At 50.5% G+C, this 23,298-nt stretch overlaps 1 protein-coding gene across 3 annotated transcripts in view; it reads left to right on the forward strand.

Annotated features, from left to right (window-relative positions):
- The window catches only part of DSCAM (DS cell adhesion molecule), a 580,894-nt gene that overhangs the window by 508,917 nt on the left and 48,679 nt on the right, over window positions 1-23,298 (forward strand). For all 3 annotated transcript variants that reach the window (XM_084800819.1, XM_084800820.1, XM_084800821.1), the window contains 6 exons: window positions 5,148-5,265; window positions 6,872-7,035; window positions 8,597-8,695; window positions 11,623-11,811; window positions 12,981-13,271; window positions 16,208-16,384. In XM_084800819.1, the coding sequence (XP_084656945.1) occupies window positions 5,148-5,265; window positions 6,872-7,035; window positions 8,597-8,695; window positions 11,623-11,811; window positions 12,981-13,271; window positions 16,208-16,384 (1,038 nt within the window). The remainder of the gene's footprint in view (window positions 1-5,147; window positions 5,266-6,871; window positions 7,036-8,596; window positions 8,696-11,622; window positions 11,812-12,980; window positions 13,272-16,207; window positions 16,385-23,298) is intronic.

Genomic DNA, 23,298 nt, shown 5'->3' on the forward strand with positions numbered 1-23,298 from the left:
CCAGGGAGGGTGCAGACAGTGGAGGACACATGCATGGGATCCCAGGGAGGGTGCAGAGACAGTGGAGGACACATGCATGGATCCCAGGGAGGGTACAGACAGTGGAAGGCACATGCAAGAGATCCCAGGGAGGGTGCAGACAGTGGAGGGCACATGCATGGGATCCCAGGGAGGGTGCAGACAGTGGAGGACACATGCATGGGATCCCAGATACGGTGCAGAGACAGTGGAGGGCACATGCCTGAGATCCCAGGGAGGGTGCAGAGACAGTGGAGAGCACATGCATGGGATCCCAGGGAGGGTGCAGAGACAGTGGAGGGCACATGCATGGGATCCCAGGGAGGGTGCAGACAGTGGAGGGCACATGCATGGGATCCCAAGGAGGGTGCAGACAGTGGAGGGCACATGCATGGGATCCCAGGGAGGGTGCAGACAGTGGAGGACACATGCATGGGATCCCAGGGAGGGTGCAGAGATAGTGGAGGGCACATGCATGGGATCCCAGGGAGGGTGCAGACAGTGGAGGGCACATGCATGGGATCCCAGGGAGGGTGCAGAGACAGTGGAGGGCACATGCATGGGATCCCAGGGAGGGTGCAGACAGTGGAGGGCACATGCATGGGATCCCAGGGAGGGTGCAGACAGTGGAGGGCACATGCATGGGATCCCAGGGAGGGTGCAGACAGTGGAGGACACATGCATGGGATCCCAGGGAGGGTGCAGAGACAGTGGAGAGCACATGCATGGGATCCCAGGGAGGGTGCAGAGATAGTGGAGGGCACATGCATGGGATCCCAGGGAGGGTGCAGACAGTGGAGGACACATGCATGGGATCCCAGGGAGGGTGCAGACAGTGGAGGACACATGCATGGGATCCCAGGGAGGGTGCAGACAGTGGAAGACACATGCATGGGATCCCAGATAGGGTGCAGACAGTGGAGGACACATGCATGGGATCCCAGGGAGGGTGCAGACAGTGGAAGACACATGCATGGGATCCCAGATAGGGTGCAGACAGTGGGGGACACATGCATGGGATCCCAGGGAGGGTACAGACAATGGAAGGCACATGCCTGAGATCCCAGGGAGGGTGCAGACAGTGGAGGCCACATGCATGGGATCCCAGGGAGGGTGCAGACAGTGGAGGGCACATGCATGAGATCCCAGAGAGGGTGCAGACAGTGGAGGGCACATGCATGAGATCCCAGGGAGGGTGCAGACAGTGGAGGGCACATGCATGAGATCCCAGGGAGGGTGCAGACAGTGGAGGGCACATGCATGAGATCCCAGGGAGGGTGCAGACAGTGGAGGACACATGCCTGAGATCCCAGGGAGGGTGCAGACAGTGGAGGGCACATGCATGAGATCCCAGGGAGGGTGCAGACAGTGGAGGGCACATGCATGAGATCCCAGGGAGGGTGCAGACAGTGGAGGGCACATGCATGAGATCCCAGGGAGGGTGCAGAGACAGTGGAGGACACATGCATGGGATCCCAGATAGGGTGCAGACAGTGGAGGGCACATGCCTGAGATCCCAGATAGGGTGCAGACAGTGGAGGGCACATGCATGAGATCCCAGGGAGGGTGCAGACAGTAGAGGACACATGCATGAGATCCCAGATAGGGTGCAGAGACAGTGGAGGACACATGCCTGAGATCCCAGGGAGGGTGCAGACAGTGGAGGCCACATGCATGGGATCCCAGGGAGGGTGCAGACAGTGGAGGACACATGCCTGAGATCCCAGGGAGGGTGCAGACAGTGGAGGGCACATGCCTGAGATCCCAGGGAGGGTGCAGACAGTGGAGGGCACATGCATGAGATCCCAGGGAGGGTGCAGACAGTGGAGGGCACATGCATGAGATCCCAGGGAGGGTGCAGACAGTGGAGGACACATGCATGAGATCCCAGGGAGGGTACAGACAGTGGAGGGCACATGCCTGAGATCCCAGGGAGGGTGCAGACAGTGGAAGGCACATGCCTGAGATCCCAGGGAGGGTGCAGACAGTAGAGAACACATGCATGAGATCCCAGGGAGGGTGCAGACAGTGGAGGCCACATGCATGAGATCCCAGGGAGGGTGCAGACAGTGGAGGCCACATGCCTGAGATCCCAGGGAGGGTGCAGACAGTGGAGGCCACATGCCTGAGATCCCAGGGAGGGTGCAGACAGTGGAGGCCACATGCATGGGATCCCAGGGAGGGTGCAGACAGTGGAGGCCACATGCCTGAGATCCCAGGGAGGGTGCAGACAGTGGAGGGCACATGCCTGAGATCCCAGGGAAGGTGCAGACAGTGGAGGGCACATGCATGAGATCCCAGGGAGTGTGCAGACAGTGGAGGGCACATGCATGAGATCCCAGGGAGGGTGCAGAGACAGTGGAGGACACATGCATGAGATCCCAGGGAGGGTGCAGACAGTGGAGGACACATGCATGAGATCCCAGATAGGGTGCAGAGACAGTGGAGGGCACATGCATGAGATCCCAGGGAGGGTGCAGACAGTGGAGGGCACATGCATGGGATCCCAGGGAGGGTACAGACAGTGGAGGACACATGCATGAGATCCCAGGGAGGGTGCAGACAGTGGAGGACACATGCATGAGATCCCAGATAGGGTGCAGAGACAGTGGAGGGCACATGCATGAGATCCCAGGGAGGGTGCAGAGACAGTGGAGGGCTCATGCATGAGATCCCAGGGAGGGTGCAGACAGTGGAAGACACATGCATGGGATCCCAGATAGGGTGCAGACAGTGGAGGACACATGCATGAGATCCCAGGGAGGGTGCAGACAGTGGAAGGCACATGCCTGAGATCCCAGGGAGGGTGCAGACAGTGGAAGGCACATGCCTGAGATCCCAGGGAGGGTGCAGACAGTGGAGGACACCTGCATGAGATCCCAGGGAGGGTGCAGACAGTGGAGGGCACATGCATGAGATCCCTGATAGGGTGCAGAGACAGTGGAGGACACATGCATGAGATCCCAGGGAGGGTACAGACAGTGGAGGACACATGCCTGAGATCCCAGGGAGGGTGCAGACAGTGGAGGGCACATGCCTGGGATCCCAGGGAGGGTGCAGACAGTGGAGGACACATGCATGAGATCCCAGATAGGGTGCAGAGACAGTGGAGGGCACATGCATGAGATCCCAGGGAGGGTGCAGACAGTAGAGGCCACATGCATGGGATCCCAGGGAGGGTGCAGACAGTGGAGGACACATGCATGGGATCCCAGGGAGGGTACAGACAGTGGAGGACACATGCATGAGATCCCAGATAGGGTGCAGACAGTGGAGGGCACATGCATGGGATCCCAGGGAGGGTACAGACAGTGGAGGACACATGCATGAGATCCCAGATAGGGTGCTGAGACAGTGGCGGGCACATGCATGAGATCCCAGGGAGGGTGCAGACAGTGGAGGACACATGCATGGGATCCCAGGGAGGGTGCAGACAGTGGAGGGCACATGCATGAGTCAAGGCAGTGGATGGAAAGGGCAAATATGATGTGCAGAGAGGAAGCATGCAAGGTTAGGAGGCCACAGTTAAAAGTCAGCACCTGGGGTGGCATTGGTAACAATACAGGATCCTAGTGGACCAGGCAGAGCGAACAAGTCTCGGCGAACCAAAGGATAGAAGCCTGTTTCCTGGTCCTGTTAAGGGGTCAGGATTATATTTGGGATTTCAGACATCTCTTATAGTAAAGTGCAAATCTAATGTAGGAGATTTAAGGAACGAAGCTCATGAGTGGTGTGTGTGTGTGTGTGTGTGTGTGTGTGTGTGTGTGTGTGTGTGTGTGTGTGTATGTGTGTGTGTGTGATATTTTAGTTTTCAGAACAACTTAAATTTGTAGAAGTACAGGGTACATACAGAGAGGCCCTTCCAGTTCCCCCATTCTGACTTCACATAAACAGAGGCAGTTGTTAAGATTGACTGGAGCTGTGCCTCTAAGACTAAGTGTAAAGGACACACCTGGGAGAAGACAAAGGGCACGAGCCACGAAGCTGGGAAACCCCGTACCACCCAGGCAGGATGTTTCTGTGAGCATGGTGTAAAATCAGAAACTCTGCTGGTTGGTAAGGCAGCCCCAGCCTCAGGACACTCTGGCCTCTCTCATTAGCTACTCCCTACATGTGGCCCAGCCTGGCTAGAAAAATTCCTCACCCCCAAAGCCCAGCTCCAGGGCAGCCCTAGTTTGCTCTCTGTGTTTTCTCTCACCCACCATGCTCAGGACAACCCAAAGAGCAGTGGATTTTGTCCTCTGTCATAGTCGGTGCTCTGTGCCACATTTGGTTCCAGGAGCATTGTATTTGCTGTCACCCCGGGGCTTTCCTGCCCTCCCCTCCTTTTGCCTGTATAAACCCCCAAGCTCTGAACCATGCGGGGGTCCCAGCAGCTCTGGTCCCGTTTGTGGGGATCTAGAGTCAGATGGGGACTCCCCGCTCCTGGTCTAGCCAGGTTGAGCTCCTACAGGCAGAACCTGCCCCTCCTTTCCGCTGCACGTCCAAGCATGTTGGCTCAAATGAAGAAGGGCAGCCTCTGCCTTGCTGCCTCGTCACCAGGAAGTGATGCCTGGTGGGTGGCGCACCGTGGAAGTTGTGTTCCCTGGCAGAACTATATGGCCTGGTGTCTTCCTGAGAATCAGTGAAGGTGGTGGTGGGTGAATCACTGTCCCGAGCCAAACAGCCAAGATGCAGTTGCTGCCTTTCCTTAATGTGTGCCCGAGTTAGAGACCGAGCTGTGGGGGGAGGAGGGCAGGGTAGCATATGGCTGGGGAATAGCTTGTTCCAGATCTTCTTCTTCTGGCCATTGGACTTTATGTTTTATGTCGTCCCTTCTCTCAGATATTAAAAGTATAATTTAATGTGCAGTTTTGGGGGGCTGAGACGAATCACTTCATAAAGTGCTTTGAAAAATAATTGAGCTCATAGAAAACACAGCTTGGAGTTGCCTGGCTTATGAAATTCCGAATATTTAATATACTGCTCATATTTGGTTAGTAGAAGAGAAAGATGCCATAATGGAGACTTTCAGCCACAAGCATCTCCTTGCCCTGACAGCTGCAGTCGTTTTGGCTTGGGGGATGCTCTGTTGGGAAGGACCTCCCCCCCACCACTCTGTGTAAATAGTCTTCCTTTTGGTATTGCAGCTCCCGCTCGAATCCTCACTTTCAGCGGGACAGTCACTACTCCATGGATGAAGGACATCGTCTTGCCTTGTAAGGCTGTTGGAGACCCATCACCTGCAGTAAAATGGATGAAAGACAGGTAACCAGTAACCCAATGTATGCCTGTTAGTGAGCCCTTACCACTATGTCAGGCGGCTTTGTGTGTGCATGCGCGTGCACACACCTGTCTGCGTGTACATGTGTGTGCGTGCATGTGTGTAGTGTTTTTTGAAGTCTAAGCAAGCCCAAACCTGTGGTATAGATAAGAATGACCTTGACTTTGTGACCTCCCACCTCCATCTTCCTGGTACTGGGATTACATACAGGACGTTCGGTGCCGAGCATCAAACTCAGTGCTTCCTGAGTGCTGGGCAAGCTCTCTGCCGACTGAGCTACATTCTGTCTCCTCTTCAGAGACAATGGAAAGTGCATGCCCTGAGAAAGAACTTAAGAAATGGAATTTAGGGGTTGGAGAGATGGCTTAGTACTGGCCTTGCAGGGAAGATCTGAGTTTGGCTCCCAGCACTCACACGCAGTGCATCATAACTGCCTGTCACTCCAGCTCCAGGGAGATTCAAAGGTCTCTTGCCTCCATGGGTGATATACTCGTGTGCACCCCTCCCTCACATGTACATAATTAAAGTCAAACAGGATCACACAGCTCCATGTAATTCCAGCACTTGAGTGGCTAAGTCAGGAACATGGCCAGTTTGAGGCCAGCCTGCTGGGGCTACACAGCAAGACCCTGTCTCGAGAAAAGAGAAATGAAACACATTAGAACTTGGTTAATCGAAAACCTGGGTCTCCACGCTCGATAGTGAATACTATGATAATAAAGCCAAGACCAAAGGGAGAGTGGATGCGATGAATTCTTAAACACGCTTTATCTCTACGCAGGGGAAGAAATTAAGATACAAATAGAGGCTGAGTGTTCAGTAAAAGACATGGAGATTTAAAATAATGGATTCAGAAGGGCGCCTATTTTCAAACGAAACCTCTTACAAGCATTCGTGGGTTGGGTCCAGTGAGCAATTTTCTCATTGTATTTTAAGTTGATTAATCCAAAGCAAATTCCATAAGCTCCCTGGGTCAAGCTGGCGCTCTGCCTTACCTGGAGTGACCCCAATCAACTGGACAGTCGGCCACCTTGGATGTGGTTGTGATGACAGGGACTCCGTCACAGGAGGGTCAGCTCCATGCACCCTTGACATGCCATGCTGTCCTGTGTATATCCCTCATTAAGAACCTTAAGCAGATTATTTTTATTTTTATTTTTTATTTTTTCTTAAGCAGATTTTAAGTCTCTAAGAGATCACAACGTTTAGTTTGCCATGCATGATTTTGTCAAGCTGGCCCCTCTGCCAACAAGAGAGTTTCTCACAGTTGCCAGAGTAAGAAAGTCTCCAAAGCTAGAGTGACGGAGCAAAAAGAAGTAGATACAACGACAGTCACGGGCTCTTGGCCACTAATCGAACTCGATTCCCGGCATTGACACCGATCTAGCCTTCTGCATAATAATTTTTTTTTAAATCTCTGCTATTCAGTAGTTTGGGCTCACAATCACAGCACAGTCATTTCATAATGCAAAAATAATTGAGGTTGCAATTTACTGTTTGCTCCAAAGAAAGGCTCGATGCATCTTGCCAACCTCAGCTAATGTGGGTTGTAATTTCTTTAATCTGTGCATTTTTCTTCCTGTGAGGCAGTAACGGGACGCCCAGCCTGGTGACGATTGACGGCCGTAGGAGCGTCTTCAGCAACGGGAGCTTCATTATCCGCACGGTGAAGGCGGAGGACTCGGGCTATTACAGCTGTGTGGCCAATAACAACTGGGGATCAGATGAGATCATTTTAAATTTGCAAGTACAAGGTACAAAGCCTGGGGGAGGGGTGCTTGGGGGAGGGGCACTTGATCTTTTAGTACGCGTGCCTTACATGCGGTTAGCAAAATTGAGCCAACTCAAAAAGAGCTCATTACTATTTTCGTTTTGTAAAATGCCCTGTTCATTTTAGAAAATATAAATGGATCAAAGGACACCTCTTGTTTCTGTATGTGGACATCTCTGAAAAAGTCATTGATCATTTCAACTCATGCATGGTTTACACACACACACACACACATACACATGTAAGCACGGCATTTGTGGAAAGTACGTCTCTGAGTGTGATCGTTTTTGTCTGCTAATTAAATCAATAAACGATGAAATATCAACTACAAAGTTAAACAAGAGGCTTAGGTTCAGTGATTCACAGGTTCGCGAGTGAAGCTCTGAGCTTACTGCTATACTTTGTACTTGATGCTAAGTGTTTAGTAATCTGTTGCCATAGACAAAATATAAATAAACAACCTTCAAAGAATTTGATATTAAATTAGTATGAAAAACTCTCATGGCTGCTGAATGGGTTCAGTTTTAGTTGCAGGAGAGACATCTTATTAGAGGGGAAGTTAGTGTGAGCTTCTTTGGGTTCAGGTGTCATCCTGTTAATAGAGCCGAGAAACAAACATCATCAACACCCTCCCAGATGCGGTGAGACTGGGACAGGGGACAGCACCATCTGTTCTAAAATAAGCAGATGAGTCAGTGGGTCAACGCCTCAGGGTTTGCTCAGAGGAAGTGGGGGTCTTATGAGAACTGCTCTCTATGTCTGGGATGATCTGACCATGAAATTATTTAGTGTTTTGTCCAGAACTACACAAGGTCATTGTTTAGCAGTGTGTGTCCCTCAATCCTTGTATAAGGTTGGGTTTATATTGCTGTAAACACTGTAGCAGCTTTAATCTTCAAAGCCTCTGTGCATGCATATGTGTGTGTGTATGTGTGTGTGTGCCAATGTGCATGTGTCTACATATATGTATATATGTATTGTGTTTGTTTGTGTGTGTGTGCATATATGTGCATGCATTTGTGTTTGCACTTGTATGTGTGTGGAAATGTGGTTGTGTATCTGCTTTTGTGTGTGTGTGTGTGTGTGTTCTGCCTTGGAACACAGTATAATTATTCTGCCTACTAGCTGCATCCTCTCTTTCTTTTTCTTGGGAAAAGCAAAACAACTAAGTGGGCATGTCCGTCATTTCCATGTAATTTCCTGGCTGAAGTTCAGAGTAAATTAGTGCCTGTGTCCTAAGTTTAAAGATTTAAATCCACGATGAACAACTCAGGAATCCAGTGGATGGTGAGGAAATGAATTCAGTGTAAGTCGAGGAAGAAATGTGGTTGGCTTCTCCTTAAATAGTAGATTCATTATGCTCGATCTTGTTAGCCTGGGATATCAGCGAAATAGACATTTTGACAGAAATGAATTGCCTATTTTGGCAACCTAGAACATGTATTTAATCAATGGCTGTTACAAATGATTTGGTAAATGACTGTTACAGAGGATTGAAGAAGTGAGAAACTAATTCTTGTTTTATACAAATGTTTCCTCCCTAGTTCCACCAGATCAGCCTCGGCTCACTGTGTCCAAAACCACGTCTTCCTCCATCACCCTCTCCTGGCTCCCTGGAGACAATGGGGGTAGCTCCATCAGAGGTAATGAGATGAACCACGCACAGTCGCTGGTTTGTGGAGTTATCCACGGACCAAAAAGTGACACGTCTTCAGCAAATGACTGTTGTGTAATAGTTCATTCTCCCCCAAATCCTTCAGGAAACTAATTGCCCCGTCACCCATGCATGCATCTAAAGCATCTGTCCATTTCATGGTGCTGGTTCAAACTCAGATCATCCATCCAAAGGGTCTCATTTACAAAATTACGTGGTGTATATAGTCTATAGTTAATATAATTAATCGTGAGCTGTTAACAAATATGGAAATAGAAAAGGATAAGAGGGGAGGGGAGGGAAGGGGAGGGGAGCGAAGGTGAAAGTTGAACTGAGTTCCTGGTTCTCTATAAAATTTTTCTGTCTATATTAGAGCTTTCATATCACCTAGTTTTCTTCACTAGAAGCCACACTGGTCTTGCTAGTTTCCCACTTTAGTGGCCTGTGGTCTTTTCTCCTTTCCAGTTGCCCAGAATCATGTAAGAAGTTCAGTAAGTTGTAGCAAATACGGCACCATCTTCGTCAAATAACCTCAAGGTGTTAGTTTATTTTCTCCCAAATGTCGTAAGCTGCCTAGCATACCTTCAGCTCACCAGTTACTGTCCTCACACACAGCCAAAGGCACAGAGTGTTCAGATCAGCAGGTGTTGACTTTAGGGCGCTGCAGCAAGTTTTGAGGGAGGCTGACCCTGGTCACTCTGCCACAGAAGCTGGGGTATCACCTATAGCAATGAAAGGCCCTTTGTCCATGCGGGGGAGGGAGGAGGAAGGGAGCAAGAACTACAGCTGAGTCACCACAGAGGTCAGTCATGGAGCAGGTGAGCAAGGAAGGGGCTTACACTCCAAGGGCAGAGGGAGAGGAGGAAGGAGGAAGAGGCAACAGGGTGGAGCCGTGGGGCACGTAGCCAGCTCCTGGCTTCTGGGAGCTTGTCCTCAGCACTGCACTGCAGCCACTCCAAGAGCGGTCACATCTCAGGCTCCCTCGAAATCACAAGTGCCAACATCCAGGACTCAGCTGTCGCCTAGAGCCAGTTCTTGGACACTAGTGGAAGGGGCACTCTTCCTTTTTTTTTCTTTTCTTTTCTTTTCTTTTTTTTTTTTTCTTTTTTTTTTTTTTTTGTCAGAAAGAAAAAGGTGAGGTTACTTTATAAAAATAGCTGATTAGGGGGCAGGCTGTGCCTGTGGGTTTGAGGAGCGTGGGACAGCTTTGGAACGGCTGCCATGTGCAAAGGCACAGGGGCTCATTAGCAGATGAACTAAATCACTGCTGCCAAGAAGCCACCAGGACCCAGCTGCAGACACCACCCAGCACAGATTGTGGTGGTCACAATTACTACAGCGATCAGAAGTGATGTTGGACAGGGCCATGGGGTACGAAAAATTTGTGACAAGTGAGTGAAGTGTGGCTACCAGTCAAGGCAACTGGGCGCCTGCTTCAGATGGCCTCACGGGAGGGAGAAGGCTAGACTTACTGAAAATAAATGGGGCCCAAGGGATCCAGGATCTGGGTTCCAACTAGTTTAAACTTCGCTAGTGTCATATTTTGAGAGAGACCTAGGTAGCCCCAGCATAGAAGGCTTTGGAAATGAAGCTAATTTGGCTGACAAAGAGTTTCTAAGATAAGTGTCCCAGGAAATTTCAAGGCATCCCTGAAATATAGTGGTGCCTGAGGCACTGGAGGGCATCACAAGTTGGGCACCTATACTGATGGATGCTGACATCACAGAAGCAACAGAGGTGGCCTCGGTGGTAGGAAGTAAGAGAAAAGCACAGACCCCAAGATACAAGGGAGATGCAGTGGAGGCTGGGGCCCCCCAGGAGTGGGTCTTCTATAAAGACTGGCTGATCCTGGAGGAGCTCAGGTCAGTAACACAAAAGTGGCCACTAGAGGTCCAGGAAGGAGGGGCTCTGCGTCTAGGGAGGCAGGAGCAGCAGTCAGGGACTCCCCAGGAGGGAATCGGGGAATCCGGACTACACTGGTTTGGAGAATGGAGCCTCTGCATTGTGGCAGATGAGAAATGATCTGCCTGTGTTAAAAGAGGGACCCGCTCCAGGGGTGAGATAGACGATATTAGTCCCCTGGGACCCTGACACCATGCACAAGTCAGATTATGACAACCTAGGACAGAAGAGGCAGAGGAGAGAAGACTCGGCTGACCCCAGACACATGACTGCAGCTGTCAGTGATGACAAACATAACAGTTTCAAGGACCCCAGGGCAAGGAGTGGGCACTGGAGACGGAGGTGGTCACATCTTCCTCCCTGCACAGCCTTCCGAAGCTCATCAGTACTGTAGGATCCCAGCACTACTTGTGGCACTCTGTGGAGTGACACAAGCAAGGTGCTTAGGGTGGGGTCTGAGATGGAGAGTGGTCATTGGTTATAGGGAGAGATGAGAAATTAACTGTCAAACAAACCGTTCACCCTGAGCTGATGCCACGTCGCTATAGAAATGTTGGGGATAGCTGGGGGACTTGGAGCCCATTGCCCCGCGATTGCAATGGTCACACACGCCCCCTAGTGGCATGTAGGAAAGAGGTAATGCTCTTACTCTCACTCCTGTCCCCATTGCCAAGAGAGCGCCTTTCAGCTTATGCACACACAGACACAGACATGGGCTCCGAGAAGACATCTGACGGCTTAGTACTCATCCAGTCCAACATGGTGTTAAGTGGGCATGGGAAAGGGCGTGGCTCTCTTTCCATGTACTTACAGTAGCATCACTGTGGTGACAATGCCTAGTGTGGCTGGCGTGCACCGATCACCTCACTGCAGACCTTCTCCCGATGCGAGAGAGAGCTGCCCTAGGGTCAGGAAGAGTTAGAGCTGCTCCCTTCTAAAGACATCCAGAATTAGAGAACTCATCCTGTTACCTCCTCAGAGGACGCCCACTACATCATCCCTCCCCTGTTGCAGGCTACATCCTGCAGTACTCCGAGGACAACAGCGAGCAGTGGGGCAGCTTCCCCATCAGCCCCAGCGAGCGCTCCTACCGCCTGGAAAACCTCAAGTGTGGGACGTGGTACAAGTTCACTCTCACTGCCCAAAATGGAGTAGGACCAGGACGCATAAGTGAAATCATAGAAGCAAAAACCCTGGGGAAAGGTGAGAATGCCTGCCTGTCTGTCTGCTGTTTCTCTATTTCCTGCCTCCTTGCATGAAGGGCTGGTGTCATGAAAGAGTTGTTTTATGTATTTGAATTTTCTTGTTCCCAAGATGAGACTGACAGAGCAATAGCACATGAGAGAGACCACAGAACCTTCCAGAATGATCTGGTTCCCCACCCCATCCCTTCACTTGCAGTTCAGAGAAGAAGGCGGCCCTTTGAAGGGAGTCAACAAGGGTTCCCAGGCCGAGCAGCCCTGAAATGGGCACCTGTCCTCAGGCTGGAAACAACTGGGCTAATAGGTTAATGCTGCAGATGAATTGAGTTTTTATCTGAAATAAAATAGAAGTTCAAGGAGACGATGCACAAGGAAGTGGCTCCTGAAGGTCCAGGGTGCAGCTGGAACCTGCAGAGAGAGGGGCTTCCTCTCTGTGTAGCAAGGGGAAGAGAGAGGCAGTGTTGGGGTCCAGCATCTGAGGTTTGGATCGCGGGATAAGGGTTCAGGAGATGAGAGAGTGCTCTGTGAAGACTAACATGCACTGTGTCAGAGGCCACGAACTGTTTGGCCAGCCGAGGAGAGCTGCCGGTACTTCCTGAATCCCACTCTGTAGCTACATGGGAAGGGAAACTGTCCAGCATCACACACCACTGAGGGCTCCACTTAAGTAAATACAGCTACTGAGCTGGCTGTGGTGGCGCATGTCTTTAATCCCAGCATTCAGGGAGGCAGAGGTAGGCAGATTGCTGTGAGTTCGAGGCCAGCCTAGTCTACAAAGTGAGTCTAGGACAGCCAAGGCTACACAGAGAAACCCTGTATTGAAAAACCAAAAGAAAGGAAGGAAGGAAGGGTGAATAGAGGAAGGGAGAAGGAGAGAGAGAGAGAAGGAGAGAGAGAGAAGGAGAGAGAGAGACAGAGAGAGAGAGAGAGAGAGAGAGAAGAAGGAAGAGAGAGCTGTTCTACACTGTGTAAACACACCCTGCATCCATTCAACCTTTGCTCAGGTCCATGTGGCTGGGAAAACGTGCTAGTTCCCAAGGCTTTGTTCCTGGTGTGAGTGACTGGTGATGCAGCTCTTGCCCAGAGCTAGGCTAGACAGAGACAATAGTCCAGGGAAAACACCTGAACCTGGTCTGATCCCACAAGTGACACCATGTACATCTCCTACAGAACCCCAGTTCTCCAAGGAGCAGGAGCTCTTCGCCAGCATCAACACCACACGGGTGAGGCTGAATCTGATTGGCTGGAATGACGGCGGCTGTCCCATCACCTCGTTCACTCTTGAGTACAGACCCTTCGGGACCACGGTCTGGACCACAGCTCAGCGCACCTCCCTCTCCAAGTCCTACATCCTGTACGACCTTCAGGAAGCCACGTGGTATGAGCTGCAGATGCGGGTGTGCAACAGTGCTGGCTGCGCAGAGAAACAAGCCAACTTCGCCACGCTCAACTACGATGGCAGTAAGCTCAAGGCTTCGTGGCGTTGCTGTTTGTGGCTGGGGAGGGCGGGGTGCGCACACGTGTGCTGTCTTACTCTCCCGTGATACACTTGTCATTGTCGCAGAGTGAGCAGTGCCCCTAAAGCCCATTAGGGTTTGGGCCGCTCAGCCCCTCTCTGTGGGCTCGCCAGTCCTTTGTACACAGATGACTATCACTGTGTGTCTAGAGAAAAGGGACCCAGGACCAGCGGGAACTCCTGGGGGAGTCCTGGTTGCATGAGTGGCTTCTCTCAGGGCTGAAGGACTCTGCCTCAGGGTTCCGTTGCTTTGCGGATGACTGTGAGCTAACACTGCTTTTGTTGTCTCCCACCCCCTCCCCACCCATCCCAATCCACATAACAACTTTCTTTTTTGCTCTCATTACACCCTTTAAAATGCATGTATACAACAGTTTCCATGGCAGAAGAAGTTAGGTTAGTCTCAGCAGAAGCAGGCGCACTGGGGGATAGAAGGGTGATGGGGTCACAGCGGGCCTGTGGCCACGCATGCACGCACGCACGCACGCACGCACGCACGCACGCACAACCCTAAAAGCTAGGGAGTCTCTTGGCCTTTGTTGCCCCAAACCAAATCACTTTAAATTCTGACCCTCTTCCTGGCGTTGCGGTCTTTTACTGCTACCTGAACAGCAGCCAGCTCAGTGAAGGTGGGGCGGCGTCTCTAGTGTTCAGTTCAGGTCTGGCTTGCAGCACGTCCATGCTGATTTCTGTAGCCCCACAGGGAGTGGCCCTCGCTTGTGTAAAGGGCGCAATAGGTTCTGATCACCAGCAGTGACTCATCAAGATGTTTAGAGCTGTGGACTAGCTCCCCTCCCAGCCTTCTGTCCATGGCCCATGCTGAGAACGGACCGGACCGTGGTCCTGATAGGCCCTTGAGTTGTTCTTTTCTCTCTGGCATGCCACGTTAATCCTTGTGGCGTCTGTCACCCGCCTACAGTCCTTGCTTCTAAAGCCCATTCTCAGAACCAGATCCCTCTTGCCTCGGGCTGTAGGACAGAGCTCAGGGAGAAGCCCTTTGCTACCCAATGGTCTGCTGTAGCCCTAGTCTTTAGGGCAGCTGCATCTCCCCTTCAAGGGCCAAAGCCCCTCTTACACTGCCTCCCTCTGTTTTGTGTGTGTGTGAGAGAGAGAGCGATAGACTTTATTTAGAGAGCTCTTTGTGGAGGGTCACACACAGGCAGAGCAGCATTCATGTCTGTTTTCGCCCTAAAGGGGCTTAATTCTCTGTTCTTACAAAACAAAGACCCATGGCCATCAAGTGCATTTAAAGCATAATCCAAATGCCCTCAAGCACGTGACCAGTTGGGTAGGTAGTATACTTGTCGCCCATGGCTAAGCTCCCACATGGGTAGGTGACAGAGAACTTGCTGAGGCCCACACGTGGGTGGCATGCTCACATCTGATCATGTCACTACAAGTCCTGTCGCCAATGTTCTTCAGTCCTCAAACGTTCAGCTTCTGAGAAACGTGTAATGTTCTCACTTCACTCACGATCACAGCAGAAGAAAAGTGCGCGTGAGGAGAAAAGCGCGTGCAACATACGTCCTATTTTCTAAACTCTGAAAGGATTTCACGGCACAAGGAAACAAGGGAATGTCTTTTTCATGTTATCTTGAAAAAGACGTAGGCATCTCTGAACTGACCACGTGGCTATGCAGCTCTAGCGTCTCTTGTGTCACGTACCCTTGTTTCCATTTTAGTAAAAGCAAACATTGAAATGGAAATTACCCTGGTGTTGGCATCAGTCTGGTTCCCGGCTCCCGGCCTCTTTATCGGAGCCTGCTCTATGTCCTTTGCCAAAACTTTCTGCACACCGTCCTTGCAGTGTCCTGTTCACAGACCAGCCTCACGGGCACCTCTTCTGCGCTTCTTTCTTGCTGCCTGGGTATCTGCAAGCTTGCTTTTGCCGCCAGAGATGCTGTGAAATTGCAAGAACATTCTGCCTGGCTCCAGCAGAGATCAGAGAGGGCCAAGGGCTGTATTTTCATAGCTCCAATTACTGAATACAGGATAAGATCTTTTTTTTTTCTCTTGGGAAAATGGCATTATTTTTGCATTATATTTTCCTAAAGCCTTGGCTTTCTGGGTTACATGGGAAAGGAATGCCTTATATAACGGAAGGTGGCAAGATGTGTGCCCCATAAGTAACAGATGTCTGTTGATAACGCTGTACTCTTGTGTTCAGCCTAGGGGTAGAAAGCATCTTAAGGCAGCCCAGAGTTCAGTTGATGTCTAATTTTTTCCCCTCTCTTAAAGTTCTAAATAATCTAAATTTTGGACGGCACTGTAACAACACCCTGACCACAGCTTGCTTTTTAGTGACCTAGATGGACCCTCTTTGAAAAAAACTACCCTTTGCTCTTCTACCTTAAACTGGGAATTCTAAAAGCAGCTGCAAAACCGGTATTGAAATCAAGAAAATAATCAAAGGGGAGAAAGTATAAATTACCCCTCTTTAGGCTGGGGTGCCTCACAGGCTCCTGCAGGGGCCCTTCCCTGCAGCTGACAAATCTATTGTCCTTCCTCTCAAGTGCAGTTTTTCAAAAGGCCTTTAACAAAAGCACTCTGAGTGGCCGCCCAGTGGGCACTGCATTTCAGGTGAATGACTGTGGCTTTTGTGAGCCCAGGCACCTTACTGTCCCCCACCCCACCCAGCCCCAGGTGGTGGCATCCTAGGGGGCGCAGTCCTTTATGAAGAGTGGAAAGGAAGTTGGAAGCAAAGGTGAAAGGAGAACAAGCAAGCCAGTCCACGGAGACTTAGGGGACAGGCCCGCTCATTTCTCATCCCACGGACACCCCTGGATCACACCCGCGCGGCTTTCCCGTAACCCGTCATCCCTAAACGCTCCACCATGCTGCCACCATTAATAGCCACCTAACATCGTGGCCCTGCTTTCAGGTACAATCCCTCCACTCATTAAGTCAGTTGTCCAAAGCGAGGAAGGGCTGACGACCAACGAAGGGCTCAAGATCCTAGTGACCATCTCCTGCATCCTGGTCGGGGTCCTGCTGCTGTTCGTGCTCCTGCTGGTGGTGCGGAGGAGACGGCGGGAGCAGAGGCTGAAGAGGCTCAGAGGTAGGTCTAGGCTCCCCCATGTGTGCTCTGTGCCCCCTGAAGAGAGGTCAGGCAGGGCGCACACCCTCCAGGGGAGAGCACGCCCTCTGGGGACCAGTTCTGCTAGCTGTGATTTGGTGCCTGGTGCGGCCTCTGCAAGACTTTGGAGCCCCAGGGGAGAAACAATAAAGCCTTCAATCACACGCAATCAAAATGGGATGCAAGCAGCCCCCTTACACGTCCCCTAAATCCTCAGTATTGGCAGACAAAGAAAATTAATTTCTCATGGGTTTTTCAAGCCTGCTCTATTTGATTTTCAGTGGTTCTGGTAAAGCCACCAATTACGGCTTTAGGGGGGAAAAAAGAAGCTTTGAAATTCGCTCTGGAAATGAGAGAGATGTTGGATGTTGCCTGGAAGCAGAGATAGGGACTCGTGGTAGAGGTAGAGTGTGGTGAGGCAGAAAACACACCCTGCGCTGAAAGCTGAATATGAGAATTTAAGCGTGGAGAAAACGCAGTAAAAGATGAGGGGGTCTCCGTCCGCAGTAGAAGATGAGGGGCAGAGACCCATGCTGACTAGGCTCTGCCCCTCCCCTCTCTGACTCTGTATGGTTCAGGGTGATGACATGTCAAGGTTTCTGGCCAGCAGCCCTTGCTCTACAGTGCGGGTGCGAGGACTTTGGAATAAAGAACTTCGTGGAAAGTAAACCTTCTGTACCTTCCACTTTTCAAGTCTTTGACCAAGCCACTGTTTGGCCAAGGGCACCCGTGAGGTATTTGTGTTTCAATATCAAGCCCGCATGGCGGAGCAGGGTTATCAAGGAGTAAGCCTGGGAGCGGCCCTCCCAAACACACCCATAGAATACCCCCAAGCCTTGCTCCCATCTTTAGGAAACCTGAATCCCATCTGTAAGTGCTTAACTTAACCATGATCCCATTAGCAGAGCTGGGCATGATGCTGTCTGGTCCCACCACCGTTTCTCTCTGGAAATCTCCTGATGTGTGGTCCTCACACGTATGGGCTACCAGTTTCCTCTCACTCTACATACACACTAGAAGTGGTGAAGTCCCTTTCAGCCCATCTGCACATTCTAAACGGTCTTTCCATTAAATATCCCAGAGCCCAGAAATTCAGACGGGTCACCCGTAGGTCTCAGCAAAATGCTCTTCCAGAATTGCTTTAACAGACTACATCTCGAGTTTTGTGATAACCCAAGCGCTTTGCTAGATCCTTCACATAGTTTAAAGGGAACGTGCTCTCTGGATTCTAAGGACTATGTGCGTGCTCCTCGGCATCTAGCAGGTCACAGGCGCCAAAGCAGGGCCCTAAAGCAGTGTGGAGGGAGGGGTGGGCCCCAGATGGATGGAGAGTGGCTAGAGTCTACCTAAGTGCCTACCACAAAAAAAAAAAAAAAAAAAGGGAATAAAACCCAGCATGTTTGTCACGAAAGTACCAAATGGACAATTTGATAACCCTCTATCCTGTAAATCCCAATTGACTTCAGGGACGTTGTCTTTTAGGTATCAGGCATCAGGCAGGCAGCAATGTCAGACCAGTTCCACGTACAAGGCTGGGTATTGCCCGAGACTCTCCTTACCAGGCCCAGAAGTGTCTCACTGATGACCTGTTTGATGCATGAGTGTGGCAGCAGATATAAGCTAGCTACAGATGGTTAAGCTGCGCTACAGCATCTGCCAACCCCTCCCCACACTTACTCGATCTTCCTTGGCTACCATTGTATTTTCATTACTGTACTTGTGACCTCAGCGCCCAACACTGCCTCTTCCTGGCCAAGAACATCTCCAGCAAAAGCCGTTTCTAACAGGTCAGACTGATAGAAGACCTGCATTGTTTCAAATGTCCCTTCCTACCAGTCCCCTTGGCCTTTCGTTGCTGCTTTGCGAGGGCTGCACCCAGAGAACATTCTAGAAGTAACATTTTATTGCTAGAACCTCTATGTCTAGCCTCTGGTATTTTGCAGTTGAGGCTTTGTAAGGGGAGCAATCCACCACATCTGAGGCTCTCACGCCTACAGGAGGAAAGCAAGAGAGACAGGAAGTACTCCCATGAGATGCTAAGGAGCAAGGAATTTTTTTTTTAAAGTAGCTTTCTCCAGCACAAGGGTGCAACACACTCTCACACCTTACAGGTGCCAGATAAAGGCTTTGAGAAAGAAGAGTCTGGCAGGAGTAAGAACACCGTGTGGGGTCAGACCCCACCACTCCCTGTTGCCAGACTTAAAGGCCATGTTGAGGTGGATTTATTTTAACAAACCACTGTTGAGTGATGTTTTAAAAATATATATAGCATTTTCTCGTTACCTGTTACTTTTGATCACAAGAGTTTGGCAAGGTCCTGGGGATCAAAGGACCACTAAGACCCTGTCCAGAGCTGTAGGCAGTGATCCTCTGGGGGTGCTAGGTCGGGGTGACAGTGGGGACACACCCATCTCTCTGTAACCCTGAAGAATGCTGCTGTAAAAGAACAAAGCCATGGGTCCACGGAGAGAATCGTAGATTGCCAGGCCAGTCCCCAGAGAGGCCCATGAGCCACCTCCCTAAACCCCTTGAAATGTCCACTAATCACATAAAACATTTTCAGTTCGGGGAAGTCTGAAGTCACAGGTTTGATGTCACGAGTGTCTATTAATCCTCAGAGCTCATTAGTAACGCTGCTCTATTAGCAGCTGGCCCCATAAGACGCAGATCCTGTGCCTACCTTCAGATCAGTTCCCACAGGGTTACAGAGTCCGTGGAGAGAACCATTTCCTGCCGTGCTTTTCTTGTCCAAAATAAGGCCGGCATTTCTAGGAACAACTTGGTGTTGCTTGAACATCCACTTAGTGGCATCAAAAATGGGGAAAGCAAATTTGAACTAAGAAAAGAGTATGAGTGCCTGGTGGATGCGCCCAGGCTTATTCGAAGCCAAGTTCAGACCCTTCATCTTATTTAGCGGCGTTGTCCAAAGTGGGACACAACTAAAATGTTTGCATGAACGGCACACCGCGCCCCGTGGAGGACAACCTAGTTAGGGGAGTACAAGGTAATATTCCTTTATGCAAAAAATAAAATGAAAGAAAATGGGACTCCAGCAGCTCAGCCAGCCCATATTCTCCTTTCCTGAGGACTTACTAAATTTAGAGCAGAGCGACCTTCTAAATTGTCTCCAAGTACTAGATTTAAAAAAAAAATCTATATCCTTATCCAGGACTTCAGAAGCTGCATCTTGCTTTTAGTGATGCCCTGGTTCCCCCCAACTTCTAGGTCCTTTGAACTGCAAGGTTAAAGAGTGCGTCACCAGCGGGACCCACAACCCCAGCAGCCCCAACAGCCCCAACCTAAATACTGATTCCCAGGCCGTTCAGCAGGGGTCAGCTGACAGTGCCGCGCCAAGACCACTACCTCAGATACGATAAACGTAGTGGTCATTTTTGCGTGGCAGCAATTTGACCCTGTTTCCCTTAGCAAAACACCATTCTCCCCTTAAAACAAAATACAGTCATTATTTTCAACATGATTAAAAATGAATATTTCCAAACTGACCAGTGCCAGGTGGCCAATCCCAAGAGAATATGGGCTCAGGGTTTACCAGGCGAGGACTCGGCAGATGAGTGGACTGTTCCTAGTTCTCCTGTGGAAACAGCCAAAAGCTTTCCCCATTTTGAAGCCAAAGAGCAACTTGACCTCTACTAGTCTCGTCAGAGCACACTGGCACTTAAGCTTGAGGAGAAAGGGGAAATAAACATGCCTCCACACTGCAGTGCAGAGCCCCCAGGAGAGCAGGAGAGTGCAGAGTCAGCTTACCTCAGGAGGCGGCACCGCCAAGCCAGTAAACTGAGGCTTAAGGAAAAATATGGCATCAGAACTGGGGGATGTTCAGCTCAGGACTCACTTCATCAGCATGGGAGTCTGAGTTTGATCCCCAGACTGTACAGGAGGGGGAGGGGAGGGGGAGGGGAGGGAAAAGAAGGATTGGAATAACATGCACTTGCAATCCCAGCTCTGAGGAGGTAGAAACAAGCGGACTCCCAGGCCTCAGTGAACAGCCAGCCTTCTCTGGTCAAGCTCCAGGCCATGAAAGACCCGACCTCAAAATAAAAAGGTGGACAGATGGATGGTGCCTGAGGAGCAGTGCCTAAGAGTGTCTTCTGGCCTACACACACACACACACACACACACACACACACACACACACACACACACAGCATCAGGATACTTTACTATGAAAACTTTGTTCCATCTTTGGTTTCCCTTCAGTCCTTCCTCTCTCTCCTCTTCCGTCTCTTCCCCCCCCCCCCTCCATTCTTTTCCTTCTCTTCCTCTCCCCTTCCCTATCGTCGTCGTCAGAGCAGAGCCAAGTAAAGGAGCGTTTCGGGGTGTGAGGGTGCAGAGCAGGGAAGCGCTGGGATGAGAGGGAGGTGAAGCAAGGGCAGCTGGACACAAGACTGGGCGGTGGAGAGCGCAGGCACCACCGTGGGTGTCAGGCTGTCCCTGGAGCCTTGCCTGGCTCTCCAGGGCGCTCTGCCCGCCCTTGTTTGCTCTTGCGGTTTTCCCAGGTCACGAGCATGTATGCCTGTCTTTGAGGATATTTATTTCTCCTCGGCTTTATAATCTTCTTCCACATAAGCATGCAGGTGATCAGAAGCTCTGGCTAGGATCTTGTAAGAACCTAAATGCAGGTTTACAGCCCTTGCAAAAAATAGCTACTTTATGGTATCCTTTTCAGTCCCGCAAAGAAGTGGGGCTGACGGCGGGGGGTGGGGGACCTTTAAATAGAAGGTTTTGATGAGTGGAGCAGCAAAGTAAGGTCTGATGTCCATAGATGGTTCCCTTTCTGCTCTGAGGGTGGACAAGTGGCTTTCCAGCAAAGGCTAGTCCAAGCACACGACATCTTTGTCAAGAGCTTCAGACAAGCAAACACAGACCTGAGCTATGAGTGGCAGCCTTTTCTGTCTCTCTGTCTCTCCCACGTGCTGTCTCTCTGTGTGTCTATCTCTGTCTTTCTCTTTCTCTCTGTCGTTGTCTCTCTCTCTCTCTGTCTGTCTCTCCCTCTGTGTGTGTGTGTCTGTCTCTCCCACATGCTGTCTCTCTGTATGTCTCTGTATGTCTCTGTCTGTCTGTCTGTCTGTCTGTCTCTCTCTCTCTCTCTCTCTCTCTCTCTCTCTCTCTCCACCCCCTGTCTCTGTCTCTCCCCCCTCTGTGTGTGTGTCTCCGCCTGTCTGTCAGTCTATCTCTCCCACATGCTGTCTCTGTCTCTGTCTCTGTCTCTGTCTCTGTCTCTGTCTCTCTCTCTCTCTCTCTCTCTCTCTCTCTCTCTCTCTCTCTCTCGCTCTCCCCCCACACACATTTAGATGCTTAATATATGAAACTTCTTGGACTATTAAGAAGGCCTTGCTGGATTGCAGGCAAGGGCCTGGGTGGACCACCCCCATGACACTATGCTCTTCTGTGTACTCTTCGAACGTGTGCAGGCCCAGGAGGAGATTAGTGGTCCTCAGGGAGTACATAGACACTGAACAAGGCCAAGCTGTGATGCTATTCAAACACCTGGGTGGCCCTCCTACACCTGACAGCATGGTGCATGTGCTTCCAGGATGCTCTTCCATAGTCTCGTTTTAGTCTCTCAACACCTGGGGGACTTGACAGGGTATAAACTTGGCATTGTCGTGTCATGTTGTAGACGTGAAAACTAAAGGCCAGAAAAGGCTCCGTCATGATTAAAAATGTCCAAGGGTAACAAGAGCTCTCAGGTCACCGTTCCAACACCCATCCTCTCCAGAAACTTGGCATGTGTAAGTAAGAGACAGGCTGTATTGATAAGTTCAAGCAAGTTTTTAATGACTAGCAATGACTCAAGGAAGAAGTAAGGATGCTATCAAAAGCATATAAATGTGATTCCTACTTTCAAAAGCCTTTGATTGATCCATTTTTTAAATCTTCATTATCATTCCATCTTATGGTCCTTAATTTTATTGCCACATTGATATGTAACTTGTGCCTTGACTATCTGCCATACTTCTCTCTGAGAATTTTCACCACTGACTATTGGGAAGCCAGCCAGTGTGATATGCTCAGCCACATGGCTCCTCCCTCGCTGCCAGACCCTCAAGGCCTTCCGCCCCACCACACACACACACGAAACTGTTCTCCACAAGCAGATGACCAGTGACAGCCCTGGTCGCTGTTATCTCTGTCATCATTTTCTAGTCTCCCCCGTATCACTCGGGAGCTGGAAGATGTCTTTCCTCCACATTTCTCTATCGCTGGACTAGCCTGCATCACTTTCTCCAGCACTTCCTACCCGGCAGATTAGGAGAGGAGCCAGGAGAGACGGGAAGGGAGTGCGGAAGTGGCCAGGGACTTCGGGAGATGTGTCACCAGCCTGTATATCTCAAGGCTGATCTGGAGTCTGTGAAAACGTAGAGCACTGCGCACAGGGCCGCCTGGCTGTGCTTGAGCAGGAAGGGCTGTGCTCTGGGTGCTGTTCCCACAGAGCAGATGGCAGGTGGAAGGGAAGCCGCCCAACATCTGCTCTGCTCTAGTGTGCAGCAGGAGGAGTGCTATTTGAACCAGAACATCAGGACCAGGGATTATAAAAAGGACGGTGTGGAGGGAGGGAAGGAAATTAAAAAGGAAGAAAAGAAATCAGAGGAGACGAGAAATAGAGACAGGGAAAGCTCGACCTGCTTAATAATTATCAGAGCCCTGATTAGCCTGATATTATGCCCCCCCCAAGTCTTTGCAGTAGCCAAGGTTGTGGGGAGGGAGTTCATTTTTCAGTGTTGGCCCAAAACAGTCATACATGTCCCAAAAGACAATGAGCAAAATATAGACACCAATTAATATATGATACTTCCCCGAAGATTCCACACCCCCTAGCACTGAAAAGACGAGGAATAAGCTCACAGGGTCCAACTTCTGAGAGACCCCAAGGG

The sequence above is a fragment of the Acomys minous genome (genome assembly GCF_964271855.1).
Source record: "Acomys minous genome assembly, chromosome: 11".
NCBI lineage: Eukaryota > Metazoa > Chordata > Mammalia > Rodentia > Muridae > Acomys > Acomys minous.